The sequence below is a fragment of the Rutilus rutilus genome, assembly GCF_951802725.1.
Source record: "Rutilus rutilus genome assembly, chromosome: 1".
Classification (NCBI taxonomy): domain Eukaryota; kingdom Metazoa; phylum Chordata; class Actinopteri; order Cypriniformes; family Leuciscidae; genus Rutilus; species Rutilus rutilus.
In genome coordinates, this window is record NC_140209.1 from 19,009,546 (window position 1) to 19,035,567 (window position 26,022).

At 39.2% G+C, this 26,022-nt stretch overlaps 3 protein-coding genes across 7 annotated transcripts in view; 2 read left to right on the forward strand and 1 right to left on the reverse strand.

Annotated features, from left to right (window-relative positions):
• Positions 1-26,022, forward strand: part of LOC311292296 (uncharacterized protein) — a 204,245-nt gene that overhangs the window by 56,350 nt on the left and 121,873 nt on the right. The gene's annotated exons all lie outside the window — the stretch shown is intronic.
• Positions 1-26,022, reverse strand: part of LOC311292401 (uncharacterized protein) — a 379,414-nt gene that overhangs the window by 17,844 nt on the left and 335,548 nt on the right. The window lies entirely within an intron of this gene.
• LOC311291807 (uncharacterized protein) overlaps positions 1,211-26,022 on the forward strand; it is a 102,293-nt gene continuing 77,481 nt past the window's right edge. For 2 of the 5 annotated variants that reach the window (XR_014627614.1, XR_014627615.1), the window contains exons 1-12: positions 1,211-1,433; positions 4,240-4,788; positions 4,926-5,058; positions 9,369-9,600; positions 9,773-10,052; positions 13,197-13,451; positions 13,584-13,770; positions 13,881-14,123; positions 14,222-14,393; positions 15,039-15,187; positions 15,414-15,676; positions 25,373-25,661. Coding sequence is in view for 2 of the 5 variants with exons in the window: in XM_084411082.1 (XP_084267208.1) it covers positions 4,444-4,788; positions 4,926-5,058; positions 9,369-9,600; positions 9,773-10,052; positions 13,197-13,451; positions 13,584-13,770; positions 13,881-14,123; positions 14,222-14,393; positions 15,039-15,187; positions 15,414-15,631 (2,214 nt within the window). In the remaining 3 variants the exon portion in view is untranslated. Of the gene's footprint in view, positions 1,434-4,239; positions 4,789-4,925; positions 5,059-9,368; positions 9,601-9,772; positions 10,053-13,196; positions 13,452-13,583; positions 13,771-13,880; positions 14,124-14,221; positions 14,394-15,038; positions 15,188-15,413; positions 15,677-16,766; positions 17,299-17,450; positions 18,250-25,372; positions 25,662-26,022 lie in introns of those variants that run through there. The other 3 variants (XR_014627616.1, XM_084411082.1, XM_084411083.1) reach the window with 3 other exon arrangements.

A 26,022-nucleotide genomic window follows, 5' to 3' on the forward strand; every position in this document is an offset into this window, starting at 1 on the left:
GTCTTAAGTAGGTACAGGTATATAACTACAATAAACATTGCCCATTAGAACTAAAATCACCATGGTAAACCGATAATAAGATAAGATTAATGTTAGCATTTAACCCTTTCATGCATGAATTATGATAACCTCAGTCAGGATTTTTTCCTATGTCTCATAGCATAATTGCCTAAGTAATATTTTTTTTTAAAAGGACTTAGGCAATTATGCTATGAGGCTAACAATGTGTTTTTATTGCTCTTATGATTACTTTTTGATCTAACAAGTAATTAATTACAAGTAATGTGCATTACCTAATCAGATTACTTTTTGATGTTACGAATAAAGAAACGCATTACAATAACGTGCAGTACGAAATCAGATTACTTTTTGATCTAACAAGTAAAGTAATGCATTACAAATCAAAAACATTATGTAATCACATAACTTTTTTTGATGTCAATGAAAATTACATTCTAATAATACAGTAAAAAAAAAAAAAAATTCACTGCAGATTAAGTATTTTCAAAAAAAATATTCACAGTATAACTATGAATTGTAGCTGAAATATAACCATTGATGCATGAGGTCCACTATAGTGGACAGATCATAAATCAGATTTTTCTCCCAATCTAAAATCAAAACTTGGAAAATGTAACTATGATAGGACTCATTAGATATTGCTTGATGCTGCGATATTTTTTTTTACCTACAATAGTCTCATAGGATAGAAGGAATGAGTGGATATTCCAGAGTAACTTGGCATATCTGACTGACCATTGGCCATTGTAGTTTGTAGGTGGAAAAATCGACACTTGCCACTTGGTTGCAATGTATATGCACCAGGGTCCACTGAAGAGGTTGATGTGGAACTATACCATCAAAACCCGTGCAAATTCAAGAAAATGCTTTTTTAATTGCTGTCCTCTGTAGTGACCACTATGCATGAAAGGGTTAATATTTCTTTAATAGACCAAATTATTCACAAAATAGTACATAAAGGAATGCGGATGCTCAGGCTTGAATCGTCTAGGCCAATAAGATTGCTGTATAACAAACCAATTAAATTGGGGGCGGGCGAAGCGACTGCACTCTGGGAACTACACGGCTGCAGCAAGGACAGTCTCCGAGAGCACACCTACTGTCTATGGAGCACACCGACACTGAGTTGGAACTATACATCCAAGCCACTGGTTGGCGCTCAGGTGTGGCCAGCCGATAGAGATAACACATCATGAAAGACCGGGCAACAACACAGACGCCGATAAACACTGAACACATGCGAGTATTATTGTAACAAACAAAACGAAAATCAAAAGAACCAAAAGACAACTTAGATGAGTATGTTGTTTTACGCCGCGTGCATTTCTGTCAGCGATGGAAATGGAGTGAATATGTTTGGGTGTGTGAAAACCAGCGTGCTAATCGCCCACATCGCCCCAGCAGAGAACGAGGTAAGATAAGTTGTGTGTCTGTGTGTGTAAGTAAGTAAGTAAATAAATAAGTAAGAAAGTAACGTTAAGTGCTGCGCTAACCAACAACAGAGACACGTCACTCTAACAAAATTCGAATTTTCTCATCTTAACTTTATTTTCTTAAACGTTGTAAAAACAGAAATACAAATAACCTCTTTCCTAATTTTAACACAGCAACGTAAAAACAATAATAAATCAAATTAACACCACAATGGATGTAAGCACAATGGATGTACGTTCATAAAAACAGATGCAGAATAATATGCACATAATCATAAACCACTAAAGTGGGTGTAAATGAATAAGGATTGTTAATGTGACGTCATCATGACGTATTCCCAGTGGTGAACGCAAAGCATTTTGGGAATCCGCGGCACAAACATAAGGCGCCAAACTTCATTGCATGGAGGGAAGAACGCAGTGTTCAAGATGCCTGCATTTTGTAGGATTATATTCTGTTTTTCACACTAATTTTTCATTATTTTCATGCCAGAACACTTGCCTGCTATCAGGGGCGTAGCAGCCATTCTAAAAGTGGGGGGGACAAAAGCTGTAGGTGACCATAGGATGTGACCCAAAGGTGATGTTCATAACAGGTTTTTTCCTGGTTCAAAATGAGGCGGAGGTGGTAAAATCCTAATAATGAAAATGTCATATAGCCTACCCTAATGTGTTTCACATATTATTTTGGTGGGTGGAGCTTGTTACCTCTAGGGGGGTCCGGGGGCATGGCCCTCCGGAAGAAAATTTGTACATTTTAAAGATAAATTCATTAATCTGGTGCACTTTTGTCACTGTTACAAATAAATAATCCACCCGCCAACTGCCCAAAATATGATATTCTTTGATTTAGATATCTGCATCTGATCATCACATTACAATTATTCAAATTCTCAGTGTTAAGCATGATATGGTAACATATCACACTGAAGTATAGGCTGACTTAAAATGAACATTTATTTAAAATAAAAGTTCTTCTTTTGGCAAAATTACATTTCCTTAATAGCATAAACAGAGGCTTTACTCCCTTCAAACTTAAATTGTCAGTGTTTCATTACATCACTGTTTGAAAACACTCATTTTTTGTACCTTTATAAAGGGCATTTTCCCCCTAATTTTATACAACAGACATTTTATTAAATATATCAGTAAAACCTAAATCAATGTATTTACAAAGTTTTAATATTATTTTGGTCACCCGACGTCGCAACCGAAATTTAACCAAATATTAACGTCTTTACGTTGCATACCTGATGGGAATAATTTGTTATGTCTCATTTAGCAGATGCTTTTATCCAAAGCGACAAGTAGGAGAGCATTTAACACACACTCGGCACAATCCGGCGCGACGTGACGAGGTCCATACGGGTTCTGTCTTACTGCGTTACAGTTGGTTAAATCAACAAGGAAACTTTACGCGTGATTCATGTCATCGCGACATACATACTTACAGTGCGTGTTTGAAATAAGGATGTAATGTCCTCTGCTTTTTTCTGGGGTTCATTTTACCCCAGACGGCCAAACAGCAAAGTGACTAAACAACGAACGAAAATTCGCAAGAGCAACAAGAGATTTGAAGCTCATGGCAAACACGCCCCAAGAGATGATTCACGCTGTGATTGGCTGAATGTTAGTTCACTCAAGTCTAAGTAATAAATCAGAGAACACGGGCGGAAATATTGGCGCTGGGTCAAAAAAAAAAAAAAAATGCGGGGGACAGAATCACCTGTTTCTAAAAGTGAGGGGGACGTGTCCCCCCCGGTTGCTACGCCCCTGCCTGCTATGCCAGCCTGGCCAAACATACCCATAATTCTTTGCGTTCTGAAGAGGTTGCCGCCCATTTGGTCACATGTCTTAGCGATCTCTATTCCAATGAATTAATTCATTACCATTTTGACCTGTTTCAATAATCTTAATGGAAAACTCAGATATTAAGTACTACAGATATTTAAAAAGCTTACTTGTTTGGAGCAGAGCTGTCAAATCTGGAAATTGAAATCAAGTCGATTCTGGAATGACAGTTCCAGCAGCCTCATTGGTTAGAATGAATCACGTCATGATGCTATCTCTATGTTTTATTGCGACAAATGAGTTAATTTTATTTTAAGTCACTGTAAAGGCAATTCTCAAAATAAAATTAAAAATCTAAACACATTATAAATAAATGTTAGAAATGTATCGCTAAAACGCATTATAAATACTGTGAAGTACTTATCCTGACGTCGTCATACTCAGATTCTAGTCAGAATATGAGTCTGATACTGCTCCATTGGGCTGCGATTAAGGGGCGTTTCAACTGAACCAGGAATGAAAATGTCTCTGCACTCAAATGGATAGACCTACAACCAATCAGAGCAACAGAGTAACTTCATTCATCTTTCCCATCTACAAATGCCTTGATCGCGGTTCTCTGTTCCTCTTTTAAAATGAATGCGTTGTCGTCGATATCTTCTATAACAGAACAGATGTGATGGCGGAATCTACACATCTCAATTCTCCAGCGGCAGCCTTTCTTTGTTGTAAACGAATTCAACCCAAGCACTCTTTGGTGACATGGATGATTACGTTACTGTTGATCATCTGTCCATCATCGTATAAAGCCCGCCCTGAATATTTGATTGGTCCAAACAGCTCTGGTTGGAGCATAGTTGCTCCACAACGGACCAAGTCCAGACCGAACTTCCCGACCTCAAATGTTGTGGGCGGAGTTAAGTTCAGCTGGCATCCATGCTACTTAATTGTGGAGTTAGACTGTTAAACAGTTTTTCACCATTGTTGTTTTCAGGATTTTTTGGGCTAAAACGGTGGTTCTGACACTGGAGCCACTGAGGTCCTGGCCCTGCCCCTACTGTCGATGACGCACTGGAGCCGCTGAGGCTGGTCCCTCCCCTAATAATATAACTAGAGCACATTCGCATCAGTTCGCCGCTCAATCGCGGGTTACCCTCAGTACTATTAGTTACTACAGCCTACAGTTTGCTAACTAGTTATGCCTTCGCTACGGAAATGTGTATTGCCTGGATGCGATCAGGTACAAAACAGATCAGTGTCCTTATTTAAATTTCCGAAAAACTATCATATCAAGAAGAGGTGGATTAATTTTGTGAAGAGCCACCTCGATGGAGAGCTGAGGATCACCTCCAACACCCGCCTCTGTAGTGATCATTTTACACAGGACAGTTTTATAAACTTTCGTCGGAGACAACTGGGATTCACTGATAATCCGCTGTTACTGGTGAATGGGGCCGAACCGACTATCCACCGTCTCGGCCTTCATCCTCCCGTCCCGCCGGCAACTGGAGCCATCATCGGCAGTGCGTGCCCACCAATGAGTGTAAGTTGCCTGTTATATAATTATAGTAGTCCACAGTAACTCTACTAAATTCTGCAACCCTCTAACGTGAATTTTTTTGTTTATGTGCATTACTATGATTCCTTACAAGTAATTTCAACTATTATCTGTTCACAAAGCAGTCCCTTCCAACCACAAGAGAGACAGAGTGCCAGTGTGACAACATGCAGAAAGTCACCCGAGAAGTTGGATGTCAGACAGATCTCTTTGTGGGGAAAACGACTGTGGCCACACAACTGTCTAAAAATACAGGTATGTTGAGTGGTCAAGTGCCTAGTTTGTCTTTTTGAAATTTGCACTTGTTTTGTCTTGCTTGTCTTCACATTCAATAGATTTTAAACCATAACATCGTTTAAAGAGGGTGCGCACTGCCACACACACAGAGAGAGAGGCGCGTTTCAGAGAGCGCACAAACTCCGAATTGAATACTCAATAGGCTATTTATTTATTTATTTTTACTTTATTTATTTTTACTTTATTTGTAACTTCGATATACTATTATTGTATTTATCTATGCTTGTAATTCATGTATTTGTTTTTGTATTTGACTAGGGCTGTGCCGGTAAACTTGACAACCGCACCACCGCGGTTGTAAAGCGCCACCGCGGTGGCTGAGTAGTACCGGCGGTGGTTCGTCTAAAAAAAAAAGTGTATATGAATGCTGTTTTACATTAATATTATGACACACAAAGCTTTGTTTACAAAATAATTAATAGGTTAGCAATTAAATGTTATATCGCAGCCATGGAAAAGTTTGAATTCATGACGAATGAGAGAGTGTAGCCTACGTGAGCCCATAAACTTAAGCTTTGTCGGCTTTGAATTCTGGTTTGCGATCTGGTCACCCGATTATTAGCGAATTTAAATATTCCATTAGTTATTCCTTATAGAAAGCTTGAATTATCGACTTTTAAACAAAACAATTCAAAACGAAAATAAACCGACTAGCATTATGCTTATGTATTCCGAATGAAGTGTGCATTTCTCTCTAGGCGCGTTCACTGCGAAGAGTGAGCATCGTCAACTTCATCTTTGCAGCACGACACACACACACACACACACACACACACACACACACAAAAACACTTTATTAATAAACAATTCAAATGTCTCCTTGCTATATTTGACACGTTCATAATCATTACTTTTGCCGGTTCTTTGTGACAGCTGTTATGTGCGTTAATGGCAGCGTCACCCTCCGGTTACATGAACGCGTCACGACTGCATCAGCACCAGTCCAGAACATGGAGATTTTATTTTAGAGAAAGATCGCACAACAGACATTAGAACATTAGATATTCTATAATTAAATCAACTAATCGAATATTCAAAAATCGTGACTCATCCCTGCATGGAATCTCTTTTTTCTTTTCCCATCTCTTCACTCGCGTCTCACCCAAAGACCCGTTATAAACGTTTCTTCCTTTGTTCGCTTTTAGGTCTATTATTTTCGTATTCTTTACTGTGTTAAAGTAGAAAAAACGCTGTAGGACAGATAGCCTACATTTTTACTTGTAAGTCAAATTCTTTTTAACACAGTTTGTGCTTGTTAGACATATGATAATTGGTAAGGCGCGTCAAGTTCATTTTGTAAAGCGCGTTTCACACGCGGGGGTGATTTTAGTTTGGCTTTCTCTGGCAGCGAGCCTGAATGCCTTGCCCTTGTAGAAGATAAAATTCGCTCTTCATACCTTTTACAAGTAGAAAACATGAAGATATCAGAAAAGAGATCGATGGTCTCTTTCCTGTTCGTGTCCCACATCCCTCTCAAAGCGCAGAGCGGTAGGCTATATCACGCGCCTTTGTGTGGAAATATTAAACGAAAGTTTTTTTTTTTTTTTTTTTTTAAATAGATTCAACTTTATTATATTATGTAAGTTACCAGTAATTACTTATATTTATTTCAATGCTTTACAGGCTTTAGTGTGTTGTTTCTTTTGTTTTTGTTTTATTTATTTATTTCAAATACCCCCCCCCCCCCCAACCACCGCAACACCGCCGGTATCTGGGTCCATTACTACCGCGGTGGTAAAAAACTGCCACCGTCACAGCCCTATATTTGACTGATTACTTGCCGTAAATAATGTTTCACCTTTATTAGCTAGGCTAATAGTTTGCGTAGTAAAGTGGGCTTTAAGTATGAAATAATTTTTTTCTTGCTGATCCGAAAAATTATGATTTGTGGCTCAAATCCGTTGAACCACTATATCACACTAATGAACAGACAGTAAGGTTTTCGTAAAAAATTTTTTTACTTCCAGTAACATTCTGATGAATGTAAGACAGGGGTCCCCAACCCCCGGGCCGCGGACCAGTAACGGGCACTAGGGGTGTGACGGTTAGTATATAACCCTGAGACCGACGGTTATAGTTGAACACCGTCATTACAACTCTATAACCACCAAAACCGTGTTATTAAAATATAAAAAAAAAAAAAAAATTATCATAGAGAATGTTTAAATACTAATTAAAAACAATTGTTAACAGTCTGTCGTATTAATGGTCTACGTCATTTCCAATTGTATTTGATTCTTTGTCAAGTACCCCTTGACCGACCGCCAATCATTTGAGATAGAAATAAAAGCTATGATATAGGCTAGTGATGTGCCATCATTATGAGATTTATTAAACAAATGAAAAACATTTGCAATAATAAACATTAGCAATGAATATTTGCAATCGGGAGACATGGTTTTTACCACTTAATGAAGTTTTGTTTTGTAAATCGTCAGACATAATTTTTACCACTTCATTAAGTTTTGCTTTGTAGAAAGCCTTTCTTTAAAGCGAATTTCGTTTTGTACAAATTGTATCTTAATTTTAATAAATGTTTGATCAACCAATTGCATTAATAAATAAAAAGCAAATCTAGGAGACAATAATAACCGTGACATGGAGGCTCCGATGCGCCGCGTTCACTTGCATTGTATTGTGAAGTTGAACTAGAGCGCATCTCATCGTAAATGAATGAAACTCATCGTAGGCCTATGCCTCATACATTAGCATTAAATATCTTTGATGCATCCTTTCTAGAACAGACAAGGGCTTTCTTGCGGCTCGCATCAGCAGAGCATTGCATCGTCCATAGACCGCAAAACTATCAGCGGATGGCGGGCGGGTGCGGCTTTGAAATCTGGTCAAAAAACTTTGGTGCGGATGATGAGTTTTGTGATGCGGTTGCGAATGAACTAATACCCATCCGCGTATCTCTATTGATATCAACATTGAACACTACACAAATATTAATTTTATTCAAACTAAGTTGTTCTATAACAGAAGAACGTCTGAAACCGGCACACCCCTAACGGGCACAGAAAGAATAAATAACTTACCGTATTTTCCAGACTATAAGTTGCGTCAGTCAAAAAATGTGTCATGAAGAAGAAAAAACATATATAGCCTAAGTCGCACTGGACTATAAGTCGCATTTATTTAGAAATGTATTTCACAAAAAGAAAAACAATGTTACAGACGGGACAGTTCTCTGTTACGGACGTGAGCGCTCTGAAAGCGGCACTAAAAGACTGCTTTAAAACTTTCACAGACACCTCAAACAGAAAGCACAAAGCCTGTCTTTAAATTTAATTTAGTTTTGCATTAATTGTATCTTAATTTTAATCAATGTTTCATCAACCAATTGCCTGGATTTAATAAATAAGAAGTAATAATATAATAAATATATTAGAAAATAGATAATCATGACACGGAGGCGCCGGCACATGAACTGGAGCTCGTCTCATAAATTAACCGAAACTCAGTGATAAGGTAGCCTACTTGCCTCACAGACCTGAGACATATCTAGAAAGCTTGAAATGTCTACTTTTAAACAGAACAATTCAAAACGAAAGAAAACTGACTGTTCTCTGCTTATGTGATTCGTATGAAATGTGCATTTCTCTCTGACGCGTTCACTACTGCGAAGTTCGCGAGTCAGCATCGTCAACTTCATCTTTGCAGCCGACACTGACACAGAAAACACTTGTTTATTAATAAACAATTAAAATGTCTCCTGCTATATTTTACTTTACTATTTTGCTATAATGATTCATAATCATTAATTTTGCCGGTTTGTTGTGACAGCTTTTAGGTGCTTTATTGGCAGCGCCACCCTTACATGTTACATGAATGCATCAGCACCGAAAACATGAAGATTTTTTTTTCTTTTGGGGGGCATTTTGTTTGTTTTCAGGCTTTCTCAGTTGTCTTTAGATGCGATGTTACGAGGACGCTGCTAATAAAGTTGCTAGTAGGCCTACACATTGGATTGACGTTTATTATTATATTAAAAAAATACCCCAGTTTTTATGCCGGTCGTATCATTTTATTTTGTTGTATTTAGCCGCCACATCTTAAAGGCCGGTCCGTGAAAATGTTGTCTGATGTTAAACCGGTCCGTGGCGCAAAAAAGGTTGGGGCCCGCTGCTGTATGAAATCTTGCAAGGACAGAAATGTTTTAAAAAAAAATCTGTTCTATTTACATAGCTCCACCTCTCTCACAAATGTCTTTACACTATACATAAAGAATTCATATTACTTTCCTTATTTATTTATATATTTTCCAGAATCTCATGCTACGGTAGCCACAAAGAGTATTGCTGTGGGCAACACCACATCCAAGCTTCTTCCGCTCTGCTCTTCAGCAACACTTAAGCGGAAAGCAGTATCACCTGATAGACCACCAAAGCGTTCTCTCTTGGAGTTTCCTTCTTTTCAGGAGTCTGTAATCAGTCTCAACATGGCAGATCCTGATGACCTCCCCAGCATGTCTGATTCGGTTGACACCACCAGTGAACAGTAAGTTAACTTTATTTCTTATAGATCTTTGTTAATCTAACATAATAGGAACAATCTCTTCCTCAACATAATTTTAATTGATGCTGATGTGATTGTTGTTATTTTACTATGTAGGTGAGAAATTAGAAATAAAACACTTTGTAACAAGTCTTTTTTTTTTTTTGTGGATTAGAGCACCAACCAAGCCACCTCAGGACATGGTGAAATACTTGATATATGAGGAGTGCCTGCTTGAGCTTTTTAAAATCTGCCCCACCTGCTCAAGAGTCTGCAAGGTGATCAAATTTGTAAAAGGAACATTCCTTTCTGTGACCCAGAAGTGCCTCCACCTGAGTTGTTCATACACCAGAGAGTGGAAGAGTCAACCACTTCTGGGCAGCTCTCCAGCAGGGAATCTGCACCTATCAGCTGCTGTCTACTACACTGGCTCTTCTTTCATCCAGACTAACAAGGTTTGTAAAAAATAATGACATTTATTTTTAAAAAGTTTATAAGGCCAGTGCATCGCACAGTGCTACAGTGGGATGTAGTCATAGGCGTCGATTTCGGTGGGGACGGTGGGTACGCGGTACCCATCAGATTTTGTCATGAGTCATTTTGTACCCACCACTTTTTTAATAATAATAATTGGACTTTGGGTTTGATTTTTTTTTTTGACAATTTTCAGTGGTTATGAGGAGCAATATGAGAGAGAAATTTGGGGATCATTGATCGTTGTTTAGGTACATTAAACCACGTTAAGCTTTTTCCTTACAATAGGCTCTAATGAAGCAGAAACGCTTAATGTCAGATTACGTCCATAATAATTTGACTTTTGGTTTGATTTTTTTTTTTTTACCGTTTTCATTGGTTATTAAGAGCAATATGAGAGAGAAATTTGGTAATCATTGTTTAGGTACATTAAACCACGCCATGTCATATTGTCAACATGGTACTCATGAAGCAGAAAGGTCATATGTCTAATGCTTTTTGAGCACTTAAGGCTTCTTAATAAAATTAGTCGGACATCATCACATTTTTGTATACATTTTTATTTATTTACATTAGTAAGCTACAGGGGTCCATTCTTCGTACGTCGCTAACTCACTTAGCTCGATTTGATTGTTGGCGATTTGGCATGATCTTGGATTGTTTGGTTCTTCAACGCTCATCCTGGACTTGCTGTCATAGCAACATGTGCGCAAACTTAAGCCTGCTCGGGATTAGACAGGATTAGATCCCGGCCTCATAAACGGAGCTGATACGGGAAGTCCAGCGCAGCGCGATAGTGCACTTTCTTTCTGAGATAGGCTATATATTTTTTCTCGTGATTCGTGAGATTGTCGTGTTTTGTCGCTTTTATGTTTAAAAAACAGTTTTCGTTTTTTTTTTTTTTTTTGGCATTTCCAAGCCACTTAAGTCCCAATGTTTGTAGGCTAAAGCAGGTTTTTTTTTTTTTTTTTTTTTTGGCTATCATAATTTTTTATGAAGCTCATACAATCATGACCATGCCGATTACAGATATGTCACTCAGGCTTCACTAACGTGATTGGTACCATAGACTATAGGCTACCATAGACTGCCATCAAGGCCTCAATGAAGGGGATTATGTGAACAGAAAGGGGGTTCACAATGTAAATGTGAAGCCCAGTTACTATTGTGATTCTTAATATTCCAGATTAGTGATATTATATCAAATAAAAAAAAGGCAGTTGACTAAAATCTTCCATATCACAAATGTGAAAGCAAAATGTCCAGGATCTGTGCATGACTTAAGAATTTTCAGAGATTCACATTTATGCACATTATTTCAAAAGTTCCACAATTAAATATCAAGCTCACTGTATTACATACACTTATGCTGATCCCAACAGAACTGCATTTTTTCATAGGTGATTATGACATGTTCCTGTCTGCAGACAGGTGTTTTATGACCCCATTCCCTGACCCAAACCAGTTACAATGCAGCTCTAGCCAGGACAAGGGCACACAATGAAATGAACTTTGGCTAACTAAAGGGAAGATTTCAGTGTCTGAAAAGTCTTAGGGGTTGCACACCTGACAGGGCCTGTGACATTGTTGCATGTGCCATATTACACAACATTGCCAAAAAAAAAACACTTTTCATTAAATGTTTAATAAAAGACAAATATGCTTAGTTCCTTGAGTTTTATTTCAATTGTTCTTTGTAAAGAAAAGCCAGTGGTCAAGTGATATTAGACACATGCCTCATGCAACAAATAAAAAGGAAAAGTTGTCTATTCACTGCCCACCTGTAGGCCTATGTCTCCTCTGTCTGTGCAGACTCATCTGTAGGCCTTTCTGTAGATGTGGAATCCTGCAACTTATATTGCAGCCATAAAGCATACAAGTATAAATTAAGTAAAGTTATTTATGCACTTGCAGGCTAGTTCCTCCATATGACAGTTATCTGAGAGGGTTTATTCACTGTCCAGTGCAATGGAAACAAATGGACATTACAAAGTCTTATACTTTCTTTCCTTTGGAAAGTTAGAAAATGTCCACTTACTGCACATATTTCAGCCACCACTTTCTTGGGAACAGATACAAGTGTTGGTGTATTGTGTAAAAGTGCACAAAAGAGGAAAACACAATGTCATTACAATGAACTACACTCGAGAAAATGTGATCAATAACTCATGGCAAAATATTTTTACATTAACATAAGTTTATCAGTTTTCACTTTCACAAGTCAAAGCAATTCATCATTACTCAAGATTTAACAGTTGAAATGACTATATGGCCTTAATTTAATGCAGCAACAATTATTTTACAGTGTAGGCTACTAAGATCTTTTCTATTTTTTTTCTCAGCCTTTTTCTTGGTTGCTTTTATAAACAGAACACCATTTATTTAACAGTGCCTTTTATAAAAGAGACTATAACTAAAAATTACCATATTTTTGTACTTCACTTTTATTTGTTCCCATGTTCTAGTATGGTGACTGACATTACAGTGCACAAAGTAATTATGCAATTATTAAAATACAAAAATATAGGCTAATAAGTGATAAAAACATCTAACATGGCCACTTCTAACGGATTTAAATTGTCTGCTACTTTTTGCCAGCCCTCTCTCCTGGCTTTTGCAGACTTTGAGGTGTTCCCTGGCGTTTTGATTAAACATTAAAATTCCGAATAAACTTCGACTATTAGTTCTTGCTCTGCTGAGGAGAAAAACTGATTATTGAGCAGCCAATAGCAGCGTTGCTGATCAATGTTTCTACTATCGATACATATCCCCTTTAAACCAGCACATGAACGCGTAATTATCTCAGATAACTCAATCCAGCGATACTAATCATATCCGGCAAGTGTGTTCGAAGAACCGAGTTAGCCAGATCATGATTCGCACGATGATATCATCTTGGATGTGTCATTTGATCTCGGATGTAATAAGCAACGTACGAAGAACGGGCCCCAGGACATTGTCTTTCAAAACACAATCTGTGTGAAAGAGAGAAAAAAAATGAATGCGTCATTGTACCCAGCACTTCTGAAAATGCACTTCCGAATGGGTCTCTGTCCCCAGCACATTTCAAACCAAACTGACCCCCATGGATGTAGTACATGCTATTTTCTGATTTTACTTTACAGGTGCTCAATGCAATGCATGTGAGAACCATCAGCAGAATGACACATCGAAATCATGTGCGCAACTACATTCTGCCTTCTGTGCTGCATAAATGGCGATCACACCAGACCAACCTGCTTGAGGGACTAAAACAGAGCGAAACTGTATCTCTTGGTGGTGATATGAGAGTTGACAGTCCAGGCCATTGCACAAAGTATGGCTCATACTCCATGATGGATCTCAGCACAAACAAAATTGTTGATATCCAGCTCGTACAGGTAAATAGATTATAAAAACCAAGTAGGCGGTATTTGCCAGGGAAACTCTTGGGGCATTTTGAGAAATTAATTAAAGTTCAGACTTTAGAGGTCTGTATTTAAAGAAATGTTATGTCTGTTTATGATACACAGAGCAATGAAGTGGGAAGCAGTGTACGTATGGAAAAGGAAGGGCTCATCCGGAGTCTGGAATTTCTTGAAAAATCTGGTGTCAAAGTAGCTTCCCTGGTGACAGACCGACACACCCAGGTTCAAAAGTTTGTCCGGGAACAGAAACCAGACATTGACCACTTTTATGATGTATGGCATTTATGTAAAGGTAGGATAATTCTGAAAATGTAGTTTGATTATTTTTCGCACAGCTAATCCTGTGCAACATTAACACCCACTGTAGAACAAATGTATTACATCTCTTTAAACTGTTCTCAGCACTCACCAAGAAGATGGATGCCATGTCCAAGGAGAAAGACTGCAACAAGGTCAAAATGTGGCGAAAGAGCATCAAAAATCACCTCTACTGGTCCGCATCCGGTTCATCAAATGGAGAGGAAACAGTGGCAAAATGGACCTCTCTTCTTAACCACATCCAGAATGTGCATGTCCATGAAAATCCACTCTTCCCCAAGTGCCTCCACCCTCCTTCCACTGACAAAAACAAGTGGCTGAAGCCCGGTACGCCACTATTCAATAGCAGTTATGCTAATCCTGTAGTATACTCTCAGCTGCTATGCACTCATTTTATGAATTGGTTATTCTCTGTCCTCCTCCAGCAACAAAGGCCATCTACAAGCTGGAGAAGGTGCTGATGAACAAGCGTGTTCTTGGTGATGTGAAAAAGCTGAGCCCTCTCCACCAAACATCTGCCTTGGAGGGGTTCCTCAGTGTGACTCTGCGGTTCGCACCAAAAAACGTGGCCTTCTCATACTTGGGGATGCTTTGCAGGTAAATTGTATAGTAATCATGTTGTAAATATTGTATAGTAACAGCACTTTACCAACGGTCAAGCCACACTGTCTACATGAGCGGAGTGTGCGCAACGGAAGCTTTTCATTTTGGCGTCCATGTTAACAGATTAGACAGAGTTTCCATGGGGCATTAAAAGGCATTAAATGGATTTTGTGAAACATAAGGCATTATATTTGAATCCTACAGGCATTAAAAATGTTTTATATAGTTTTGATCAAAATTGTATCCAGACATCAATAGCTGTATTAGTATCAGTGATACTGACCTTCATTCACATAAAGATGCCATTAAACAAGTATTTGAAATATACTGTCTTCATGTTGGTTCTACATTAATTTGGAGATTAACTGTGAAATTAATACATTATGAAATATATGTACTAAATATAAACCTACTAAAGTAGTTTAGTTTATATTTAAGTGTTTTTAATCACAGTTAATCACAGAATGTTTTTGGATTAATCAAGTTAATTTTTTTCATCGATTGACAACACACACACACAATTTAATTTGAAGATAACTGCAGAAACCCTGTTAGAGCAGCCACACAGGTAGAGAGAGAGGGGCAGTGTGGCCATGGCGTCATTATGCTGGAGTAATCCCATACAAATCCTCATTTCAGACTTTACCTGGCTGCATTGCATTTCAATGAAAATTCTGTCCATACCCAAGCGAGGACTGCAGCAGGAGAACTGCAGTTTAAAATAAAATTTCCCAAGGCCAAAAGAGGGGAACATGCGGTGTCCATCGCGAAGACCAAATATTCTACTGGTTAGTTAATTCTCAATTGTCTTTTGGTATCTTCATACTAACATATACATGATTCTGCATTTATGCATTTACCCCGGTGGCAAGATTTTGGCACCACCTGAGTGACATTTGCCAGTGTGACAAGCAGTAAAAACACAATTTCTATTGCAGTTACTTTAACAGGTTGTCAACAGAGACCATATGAATGACTCAAACTATATGCTTTGTGTTCTTGCCTGTGTTTTAGAATATGTGACTGAGCTTACGGACATCCTCTTTAATGAGGTCATCCAGGACCCTGCACCCTTTGTGGCTGATATGAAAGCAGTGGCTGTTCCTGGATTCCTGTGTTCACAGTATGAGCAACCTGGGAAATCCGACGCAATTCCTAGCCATGTGTCCAGGTTCAGCTGTCCAGGTTGTGAGGGAACAGCTCTAACACACGGTGATCCAACACCCATCTAAGTCCACAATCCCTTTCTTAATCAATCAGCTGTATTCTGCCAACATGTAAGTCACCATCTCCACCGTACTATTCTTGCCCTTACTCAATTTTGTTATTTGGGTAATATATACAGTACATTAGGTCTGTCACAATAATTACATTATCGACTTCTTGCACAATATATATGGACATGATAGTCCAGATTTGACAGTAAGTTGTGACGTATTACTCAAAAACTGGTTGACAGCTGTCCAAAATGTCTATGAAATGTATTAAAGGTCCCATTCCATGGATTATTTTATTATTTTATAATGTTTCCTGGGGTGCCCTTAGATGTTAGTATGTTTTTTAGATCAATTTTTTTTATAATTTAGAAATAAAAGGCATTTTTCCTAGCCTGATTTCATCCCTTGATTTGAACGCTCTGTTTGAAGGGGCGTGTCTGCTGAGAGACTTCAATGTAAACGCCCTCTGCTGTGATTGGCTGACATGCTTGCATATGAAATATCTGGCATTACATGTGGAACTATCTGGAAAAGTTTTACTATTACAGCTATTATACGTTTTTACTATTACAGCTATCGGGATTAACGAATCGTGAGAAGTTTTTTAAGTATTTAGATATATTTCAATCACATAAAAGGTTGCAGTGATGAGCATTGAGCAGATGACAGTCTGTTGATCGCGTGAAAAAAGATCTTATCATTGCAACGCAGTTTCTGCACTCACTAATGATTTCACCAATGCAAACATGAGGCATATAAATACAGTAAGAGATTCGTTGTGCAGTGTAACAGCGTCATTGATTTCATAACGAGTTTTGGCAAGTGTCCAGATAAACTCGCGCTGTGTGATTGATAGCTTGGGCGATTAGAAAGGGATTGTTCTTTGATCGCTTTCTGTATATTAATCACAGTTTAAGTAAGATTATTTTCATCCTTATAAGAGAAACGATGTGAAGTTGATCGCTACTTCCATAGTAAATCACTACTTACCGCTTGCTGGAATATCTGAATAGTCCCCTTCGTCAGTATAAAACGCTGAGAGAAGCCTGCTTGATATTATCCCAGGTTAGAAAAACAGTCCGTGGTGAAATGGACAGAGCAAACTAACAACTTCTAATTAAACTTTTGCGTTTTTTTTATCCGATTATAGATAAACATCAACCACGTCTGTCGTTCGCCATCAATACGCCTGTGTTCCTGTGGGCGGAGGTTAGTGAAAACACGGTTCTAGTGACGTAATTAAAGAAGGAAGTAGAGGGGTGTAGTCCAATCGAGCCGTTTTTTGTAGTCAACTTCTGTTAAATAAAATATCTCGCTTGTCATTGAACTTTGAGCTTTATAATTTTACAGATATTATTTATACTCTAACAACAACATTACACACTAACTAAAGTTTGAAACATGGGATCACGAAGAACGGGACCTTTAAGTGTATTGAATAATTGTGTACATAGCACATTACCAAACAAGTACAGTATATAAAGATTTTTTACATTTAAATGGGAGGTTTAAAGCCTACATACTCCCCATCTTCATCCGGGTACTCCTGGTGAATACAGAGCACAACACAAGAAGGTATGACTACCCTGTTGTGCTTTCCCAAGTATTCCCAGCACCAGGAAACAAAACATCTGTAGGCCAGGTAGCGAGCACGACTGTAATGACAAGATAAAAACAAAATGTCATGTCACATGATACTATTATATTTATATAGGTTTGTTTTGGGTCGGTGGTCTTCTGTCTGATAATTGCAATAAAAACTGACATTGTGAAGTTGATATCAATATCTGGTGTCTTTGTACAACAAAAAGTCTTTCCTCTCCTGTTTGGTCAGGTCTAACACAACGGGACCCCAGAATATGACTGTTTGATTCATCAACCTGCAGTCTGCCTCAAATCATTCATGCATACATTAATAAATATCATTTCATGATATGATTGTATAAATAATGTGACTTGGTTCTTGTTTCCTAAACCTACCAGTTTTTGAAAAACACACATGCCATTTGTGTCAGGAGTCTAGTTTGATTCCTCTGCTTGTTTCTCTTCTCTCTCTTTCATGTGCGCTTTCGTACAACTCATTCTCAATCAGCGTTCTCTCTCCTGCTCTTTTCACACCTGTTTCCCATTTACCCTAATTTTCTGGCTATTTAGATATAGTGTTCTTTTACCCTCTTTGTCGGTTTATTGTTTGTTCGATCATGTCCGTTACAGACGCATCATCTTTGAGAATTACTGCTGCTTATTCTTGTCCTGTGTGTTCTTACGTCAGATGAGTGATTTCTCCTGCTATCCTGAGCCTAGTTTGATAATCTGTGCTGCGGTTACTGAGTCTGCGCTCGTCTTTTCCAGTTTTTTCTCCTTTCTTTTCTCCACTACCTAACCGCTTCTGCCTGTGCCTTTCATCCTGCCTGGTTACTGCCTGGTCCTGGATAACGGTTACCTCTTCTGCGTCCGCCAAGACAGCCGGAGATTGGCAGACAGCCTGTGTTGCATTTCATTCTTTTATTTCAATAAATCATTAACCAGCTTCTGCTCTTGGGTCTTTATCGAACTGTGACAATTTGATCAGCACAAACGTAATTTCTATACATTCATCTACTAGTTGTGTATTCATACTTTTAATGATCATTGTGGGAGACACATTTGTTTATCTCTATCTTATTTATAATTTAATTCATAGTGTGACTAAAGATATTCACATACATTTGAGATATTATGAACAATCGTAGAGAAAAGTTATCTGAACAATTTAGACCATATTCTGTTTTTCAGCTTGTGTGTTGTAATAATGATATTCAGCAGTCCATTCTCTCATATGCATTTATGCACAATGTTTTCATACTTAATATTACAACCATGATGGATGTTAGTTTGATCTGTGACTATAAAGTGTAAAAATGTTTTATTCTGTTATTTATTGCTGCCTAACTTTGAGCATTGTGACTTGGCAGATGTTGTTTATGCTCAAACATCAACATTACACACTAAAGTTAAAAAAGTGAAATCATTATCAACCACCACTTTAAAGAGGATCGTTCCCCCAAAAATAGAAACTGTCATCATTGAACTATTGAACAACTGAACTATCCCTTTAAGGACAAGCCTGTTTACCGGCACGCATCTAATATACACACATATGACAGACGCATCATATTTCCTCTCAAATGTTTGCTTCCACTTTAGACATAACCAACTCTGTTTATGTAAATCTTGTATTTGACAGAATTAGCGCAACGAGACTCGAAAGATAACTTAGTCCAATATCCAGGCGTTGTTTAAAAGGCTATTAGTTCCTGCGCTTTGGGTGTTTTGGGTGTCGCTTTATATAGTATGTTGAGACGGAGTCGCCAGAACTGCAACTGATAGAATGTCAGAAAAGATCATGTCAAAACCACGCCAAAGCACCAGCTCCTAACCAGTAAAACTGGTTCTTAAGTAGCACCAAATCATTGCAGGGTCTAGAACGGAGCCAAGAAAGAACCGCTTGCGTCAGAGGCTGGGGGCGGGGTTACCGTGGCCAACAAGACTGAAGAGAAACTTGTGACCGCCATTTTCAAATAGCAGCTAATCGAGCTAACAGCAGCTAAACACGATGGACGCGATCTAAAATATAAATCTAAGGCTAAAGTCGGCATCTTATTGTTAAAAATAAATGTTATGTACATGCAGTTACTCTCGCTTGTAATCTCTGTCTGTACAAATAATGGCGAGCCGCGCGAACATGTTGGATCCGCCGTGTTTGGATGCCGATGTAGGTCCGCAAAGCCATGAACATCAATATCAAAGCAACGTGCGCCATTGTTGATGATGTGTTTGTGTTTGGCGCCGCCGCGCTAACGTTGCTGAGAAAGATGAGACGTAGCTGTGACGTAAGACCTGGCTCTGCGTTGGCTCTTTTAGCCTGTGGAAAAGCAAACCGGTTCTTTGGAGGCTCATCAGTCGAACCAACTCCGAACCGGCACTAGCTCTAGCTCCGAACCAGCACCTGGTTCTTGTTGGTGGAAAAGGGGTAACTGTGATTCTGGGAGTATCTCCTCAGATAGTGGTAGCAGGCGGTTGGCGAGGACACGAGCAAGGACTTTGCCTGTTGTTGACGAGCGAGATGCCCCTGTAGTTTCCACATTCAGCCTTGTCTCCTTTCTTGAATATGGTAACAATTTGGGCATCACGGAGCTCTGAGGGGAGCTCTTCCCTTTCCCAGACCTTGACGAGTAGATGGTGGATGTGGTGCCAGATCCTTGGTCCTCTTTCCTTTAAGATCTCTGTGGGGATCCCATCAGGACCAGTGGCCTTGTTGTTCCTGAGATTCCTGATGGTATTGTGAACCTCAGTTAGGGTAGGAGGTTCTCCCATGTCTTCTCTGATGGGACTCTGTGGGATATGGTTGGCGGTGTCTGGTTTGGCTGAGCTGTCACGGTTCAGAAGTTCTTGAAAGTGCTCCTTCCAACGTGCATTGATGGAGTCATTGTCTTTTAGAAGAGTCTGTCCATCTTTTGGGTGCAGGGGATTTAAGCCGCGGTGGCTAGGGCCATAGACAGCCTTAGTGGCACTAAAAAAGCCTCTGGTGTTACCTGAATCTGCCAGTCTCTGGAGTTCTAGAGACTTTTCTGTCCACCAGTTGTTCTTGAGCTCCCTCATCAATCTCTGAACGTCAGCCTTGGCTCTGGAGTGTGCTGCCCTTTTGGCCTCACATGTTATGTCATTTTGCCACACTCGGAAGGCTTTTCGTTTTCTGCAGATAAGTTGTTCTATCTCTGTGTTATTTTCATCAAACCAGTCCTGATGTTTCCTGGACTGATACCCAAGGGTGGATTTGAATGAATCATGGGATGGTGGATTTGAGAAGGCCCCAGTGCTCTTCGATGTTATCAGGATATTCTTGCTGAAAACTTTACTCGAGAGAGAGTCGTAGCTGCTGGATGGCAGTTTCATTCAGGCTGTCAAGGTTCAGTCTTCTTCTGAATCCTCCTCCTTTTTTTAAGTTTGATGGACATTGTGGATCGGATGAGGCGGTGGTCTGTCCAGCAGTTGTCAGGACTATCATGGCCCTTGTGATGTTCACATCACAGTGGTCCCTGGCCCTTACAATGACATAATCAATGGAAGCCACTGCTTGGAGCGAAGGTGTCTCCAAGATGCCTTGAATTTGTTTTTCTGTCGATAGAAAGTGTTGGAGTGAGGTTGTGCTGAGCGCACTTACTCAGAAGCAGCACTCCGTTGGAGTTGATGTTACCGATGCCCACGTTGCCAGTGCTCTTCCAGAGGTGTTGGTCCCGGCCTACCCTAGCATTGAAGTCTCCAAGGAGGATGATCTTGTCCTCGCTGTGGATTTTTGACAGTGTTTCTTCCAGGCTGGCGTAGAAGGCTTCTTTTTCTTCCACGTCGGAGTCTAGGGTAGGGGCATAGGCAAATACCTGACATAAGCAAATACCTGACACGACTCCCAAGTTGCTCTTTGTAGAAATGAAGTTTTATTCACGGCCGGGAGATCACTGGTCACAACAACCAAGTGAATCTCCTGAATAGAAAGATGCATGTACATTTATATCATACAGTTGAGTAAACTTCTTCACTGTGATTTGTTCTGGTGATTGGTTTGTAATGATCTGAGCTAGTCATATGACTGTTAGTTCTACTGTGTTAAGCACTTTTTGGTTAAGTATATATGACCTTTGACCTGAGCATCCTTAGTCTGCGTTTCTCTGTACATTTAATGTTGAAAATACCATTACATAAAATATTTCTATCACAGTTAAGCTTCACCAGAGCACGGACACACTGAAGTGTTTTTTTTTTTTAAATAGTTCAAAGATCAGATTTAATGTTATTACCTTGACAAACTATACATCATTAAAAAGAAAAAAGACTCAAGTTTCAGTATTTGATAGGGGTGTCAAAATTAATCGTTTCTACGATGCATCGCGATGCAGACGAGGACGATTCGGTATCGGTTCAGTAATAGACCATAACGATTATAATGTACGGACTTTTCTGACGTCATTTGTCGCGTACGTGCATTGTGGCGGAAGCATACAATGGCAGAGGGAGGCGAGAAGCGAGTGCGAGAATATTAAAAATGCTCCAACTACTTTAAAAGCCGACATCTGGGCACGTTTCGGCTTTTAGGAACAACCTGGTAAGCACGACCTGCAGAAGACACGCACTGTACTGTGCGCTCATGTCACACACAAATAGAATATGCAGGAGGTATAGGCTAATACCAATAACTTCATAAACCACGTTAGCCGTTTTCACCCCAAGCTGTTAACGCCTGGCAGAGTCAGAGAGATGCGCGGATGAGCTCCAACGCCGAATCCGCAGCCAAAAATAAACAGTCCACCCGCCCCAATAATATTCTCTGATTTAAGTATCCGCACCCGATGGTCAAATTACAATTATTCTGTGTTGTTATGCGTGATTATAAATGGATGATCGTCACCTTCAACAGCGGACTCGGCGACGGTTGATGCGCAGATCTTTAATGGTAACATAATAGCCTACACTGATTAATGAGCGCTGCTTTTAAATGAACATTTTTGTAAAACAAAATTTATTTGACAGATTTTCCTTTTCTTAATGGCATAAACAAGCTTTACTCCCTTGAAACTTTAACTGGAATGTCACTGTTTCTGTCACTGCGACTTCCCAAGCACACACACACGTGCGCACACATCACTTTTGAAGAGAAATTTAAAATTGAGGATGCGGTGCATCGCGATGCATTGTGATATCGAATTGAACTGAATCGATGACATGATAATCGTAATCGAACCGAACCGTGAGACCAGTGTAGGTTCACACCCCTAGTATTTGACCACTATTGTATTCTGAGAAACTTATAGTGACAGTTATGTCTTAATTTGTGTCAGGAGTTATGTAATCACAAAATGAGTCGATAATATAAATTATGACCGTCAGCCGCTCCCATTCAGAAAAAAAACTCCTGTGCTGTCGTCATGACAGCGCTTGACAAAACAACGTCCCTCAGGGCTTTTAGCTCAAAAATGTGCAGATTTGGAGAAATATTGATAGATTCTCATAGGTTTACATCAGATTTATATAGACAGGAATAATATTTATTGAATTTATACCCAAATGCGTCGACGTAATCATTATGAGCGCTAGATACTCTGATGTACTGTGTTTTCAATCTATACCAGCAGCCTGAGGGCACCCTATGTGCACAGTATAGTCCATATATGGAACATGAAGAAGAGCCGTAATCATGTGACATTCCAGGATGTCCAGGATGACACATACAAAGCTAACAGAGATCGCTGTAACATGCAGATAAAGATGTTTTGAAGACAATAAACATGATTGCACTGATATTTCATTTACCTGTGTTCTTCGAGCCATGTCAGGTATTTTCATAATAATATATTATATTTATAATGTAATGCTAATCGATATAGACTTTATCATCGTGCAGAATACTATAAAATATATTTTCCAAATCAGATCACAGAATGTTATTTAAAACACTCGACTTGCGTTATAAAGTAAATTTGGAGCACAAGCATGGTTTTAATCTCATAAATTGTCGTGTATTGATGGTGTGCTAAGCTAACATGCTAGCTAGCCCTAGGTGCACCTGCCACCTAGCAGAGAACTTTGATAAAAGAAATTAGGGATTGAAACAGCGTGAATAGCCAGTCGTTAGTAACTATAATGCAGACAAAATAAATTTAGAGCCATAACCAGGCTGGAGAGGTGTGAATGTGTGCAGGAGAGACTGACACTGAATGGGGCTCGTTTGCACCACAAAACAATAGAGACAATAGACTGAATAGAGATGCTTAGAAGATGACAAACATCAGTTGCATTTTAGTCTAATCAAAATAAAGTCATATGATATGATCTTGAAAAACATTTAACTAAATACAGAGTTTTAGACTTATCATCTTCAGATTTTAAATATAACATGGTCAGACATGTGGCTTTAGCTGCAGTGCATTTCTAGATTGATACAGTGCCAAATTAAAATATTTGTTTTATAAAAATAAATTTCTAATAACTTTACAAAACTTTGAAGCTATGTATAACTTTTTTCATTATGACAATAATTAATTCTACATTTACAATAAACTGCCAGGTGTCAGCTTTCAAATGAGATCATAATTGTGCTTTTAGTACAAAGGGTGCATGAACTGTATCTGTTTCAGTTTGGGTATGCCATTTGGGTATGCCAATGGCATTTGGGTATGCCATTTCTGGGGATTTTTCAAAAGTGGCTTTGCAGCTTAACAGGTTAACAAGCTGTTTTTTTATGGCAAGTCCAACTCCATGGTTTCTAGCCTCGTCGGCTGGCTTTCCTTTCCCGAAGAAAGTGTAGCCACCTTTCTCCTCCTTCAGCTGCACTTCACCTGCCCATCGGGTTTCAGAGAGAGCAGCTATATCAATCCAGCATCTCTGCAGTTCTCTGGCTATGATGGCTGTTTGTCTCTCAGGTCTGTCACTGGAGGTGCTGTCCATTAGAGTGCGCACATTCCAGGCGCCAAAATGAAATTTCTTTTGTTTCTGATCGCAAATGGGGTGTTCCCTCTGGACACGGTAATCCAGTCGGGAGGTATGAGGCAGGCTATTTATAGGGCACCTTTTCTAGCCCCTTCCCCATGTGGGGTAGAATGTGCCCCTGATGTGCCAACTCATGACTAGGGGGCTTCCAGACTGCACAAACCTGCCTCGGTCGCCACTTGCTGGTCACCAGAGGACTTTATCCGGGGTGGTAGGGTGGATACCCCTTTGTGGAGGACGGCCCAGTTACTGTGTGTGGCCGCAAGGAGGCACTGTAGGAGTCTTGACGGTGGAGAGGCTGTGTACCGACAGGAGGAGGCTTACGCGCTCTGCTCTTTTTTTCGCCCTTGCACAAGGGCTAGTCGGTGGCAGTAGCTGTAAGCAGAATGTAGCAAGCAGAAGTAGCATGCAGCGTGCAATATCTACTAAACTACAGGCACTACTATCTCAGTACTACTGCACTGACGCATCACACACGCCCTGTGTGACAACACACACACACACACTCTATGTATTTAATCACTAACATGAAAAAACACAGGACTACCCACATACTGTATTATCATAAATGTGAGGCTGAAACTATCGCATTTAACGAGTTCTATGTCGATAATGATTTCCGGATATTGTGATGTTATTTTTGTGTTTTCATGTTTTATGAGGGCTTCCCATATACATAATGGTTTTTATACTGTACAAACTGTTTATTATCTCCCCTTACACTAAACCTTCCCATCACACAATTTTTTGTTGCATTTTTACATTTTCAAAAAACATAATTTAGTGTGATTTATAAACTCTTTTCCTCATGGGGACCAAAGTTTTTTTCCACAAAAAAGAAATAACAGTATTGTCTTCCAATAGAGCAGTTGTATAGGCTTTTATCATATATCCTGTCTCTGTTTCTAACAGAAAACACTCAGAATAAAGTGAGATGATCTGCTGATGATCCTGAATGGCTTGTTGAATGAGTGTTGATAGTCTGAGGCTCATCAATATTAACAGATCTGCTGAAAACACTCTTTATTTCATGACAATAGTTCCTGTTTTCACCTCATTTATTATGCTGATGGTTCAGATCTCCTGTAAATTGACATTTAAAGCTCATTTCATTGGTGTCAACAGACTGAGCTTACCATTATTTATATTGGAAAGAATATACACTATTTATATTATATTGTCCATGAGAATAAAAAAACAAACAGTAACTTATATATTTTTTTTAATTTTTGGCAGATCATCTCCTCCCACACTGTAATTATTCATCAGTGAAGCTCCTCCCACAACAATTACACCATCAGTGAAGCTCCTCCCACAGCAATTTCATCATCAGTGAAGCTCCTCCCACATCAGTTTACCAATAAATCCTGGAATATTCCCATCAGCTACAAGTGAAGACGAGCAGCAATGCATCAGGAGGAGCTGATATCTTTAAAGACTGAGTTTATTAAAGAGGACAGTGAGAACATGAGTGATCCAGAACCCTGCAGAATTACACACACTGAAGATCCTGAAGAACAAAGAGGTTGGTGTTACATTTACATTTAGTCATTTAGCAGACGCTTTTATCCAAAGCGACTTACAAATTAGGACTAAAATTAAGCGAGTCATCATGAAGAGGCAAAAAAAAACAACAACGCAAGAAGTGCTCAAAATACGAAGTTCAGGCATTATTCAGAGTAGCATAATCACGATAAGTGAGGTTTTAAAGGGAAAGTGTTTTTTTTTTTTTTTTTTTTTTTATGAAGTTAAGTGCTCACGGAAGAGATGGGTTTTCAGCTGTTTTTTGAATGTTGTCAGGGATTCTGCATTCCGGATGAGGGTGGGGAGAGTGTTCCACCAGCATGGAACTGTGAATGAGAATGTTCTGGAAAGTGATTTTGTGG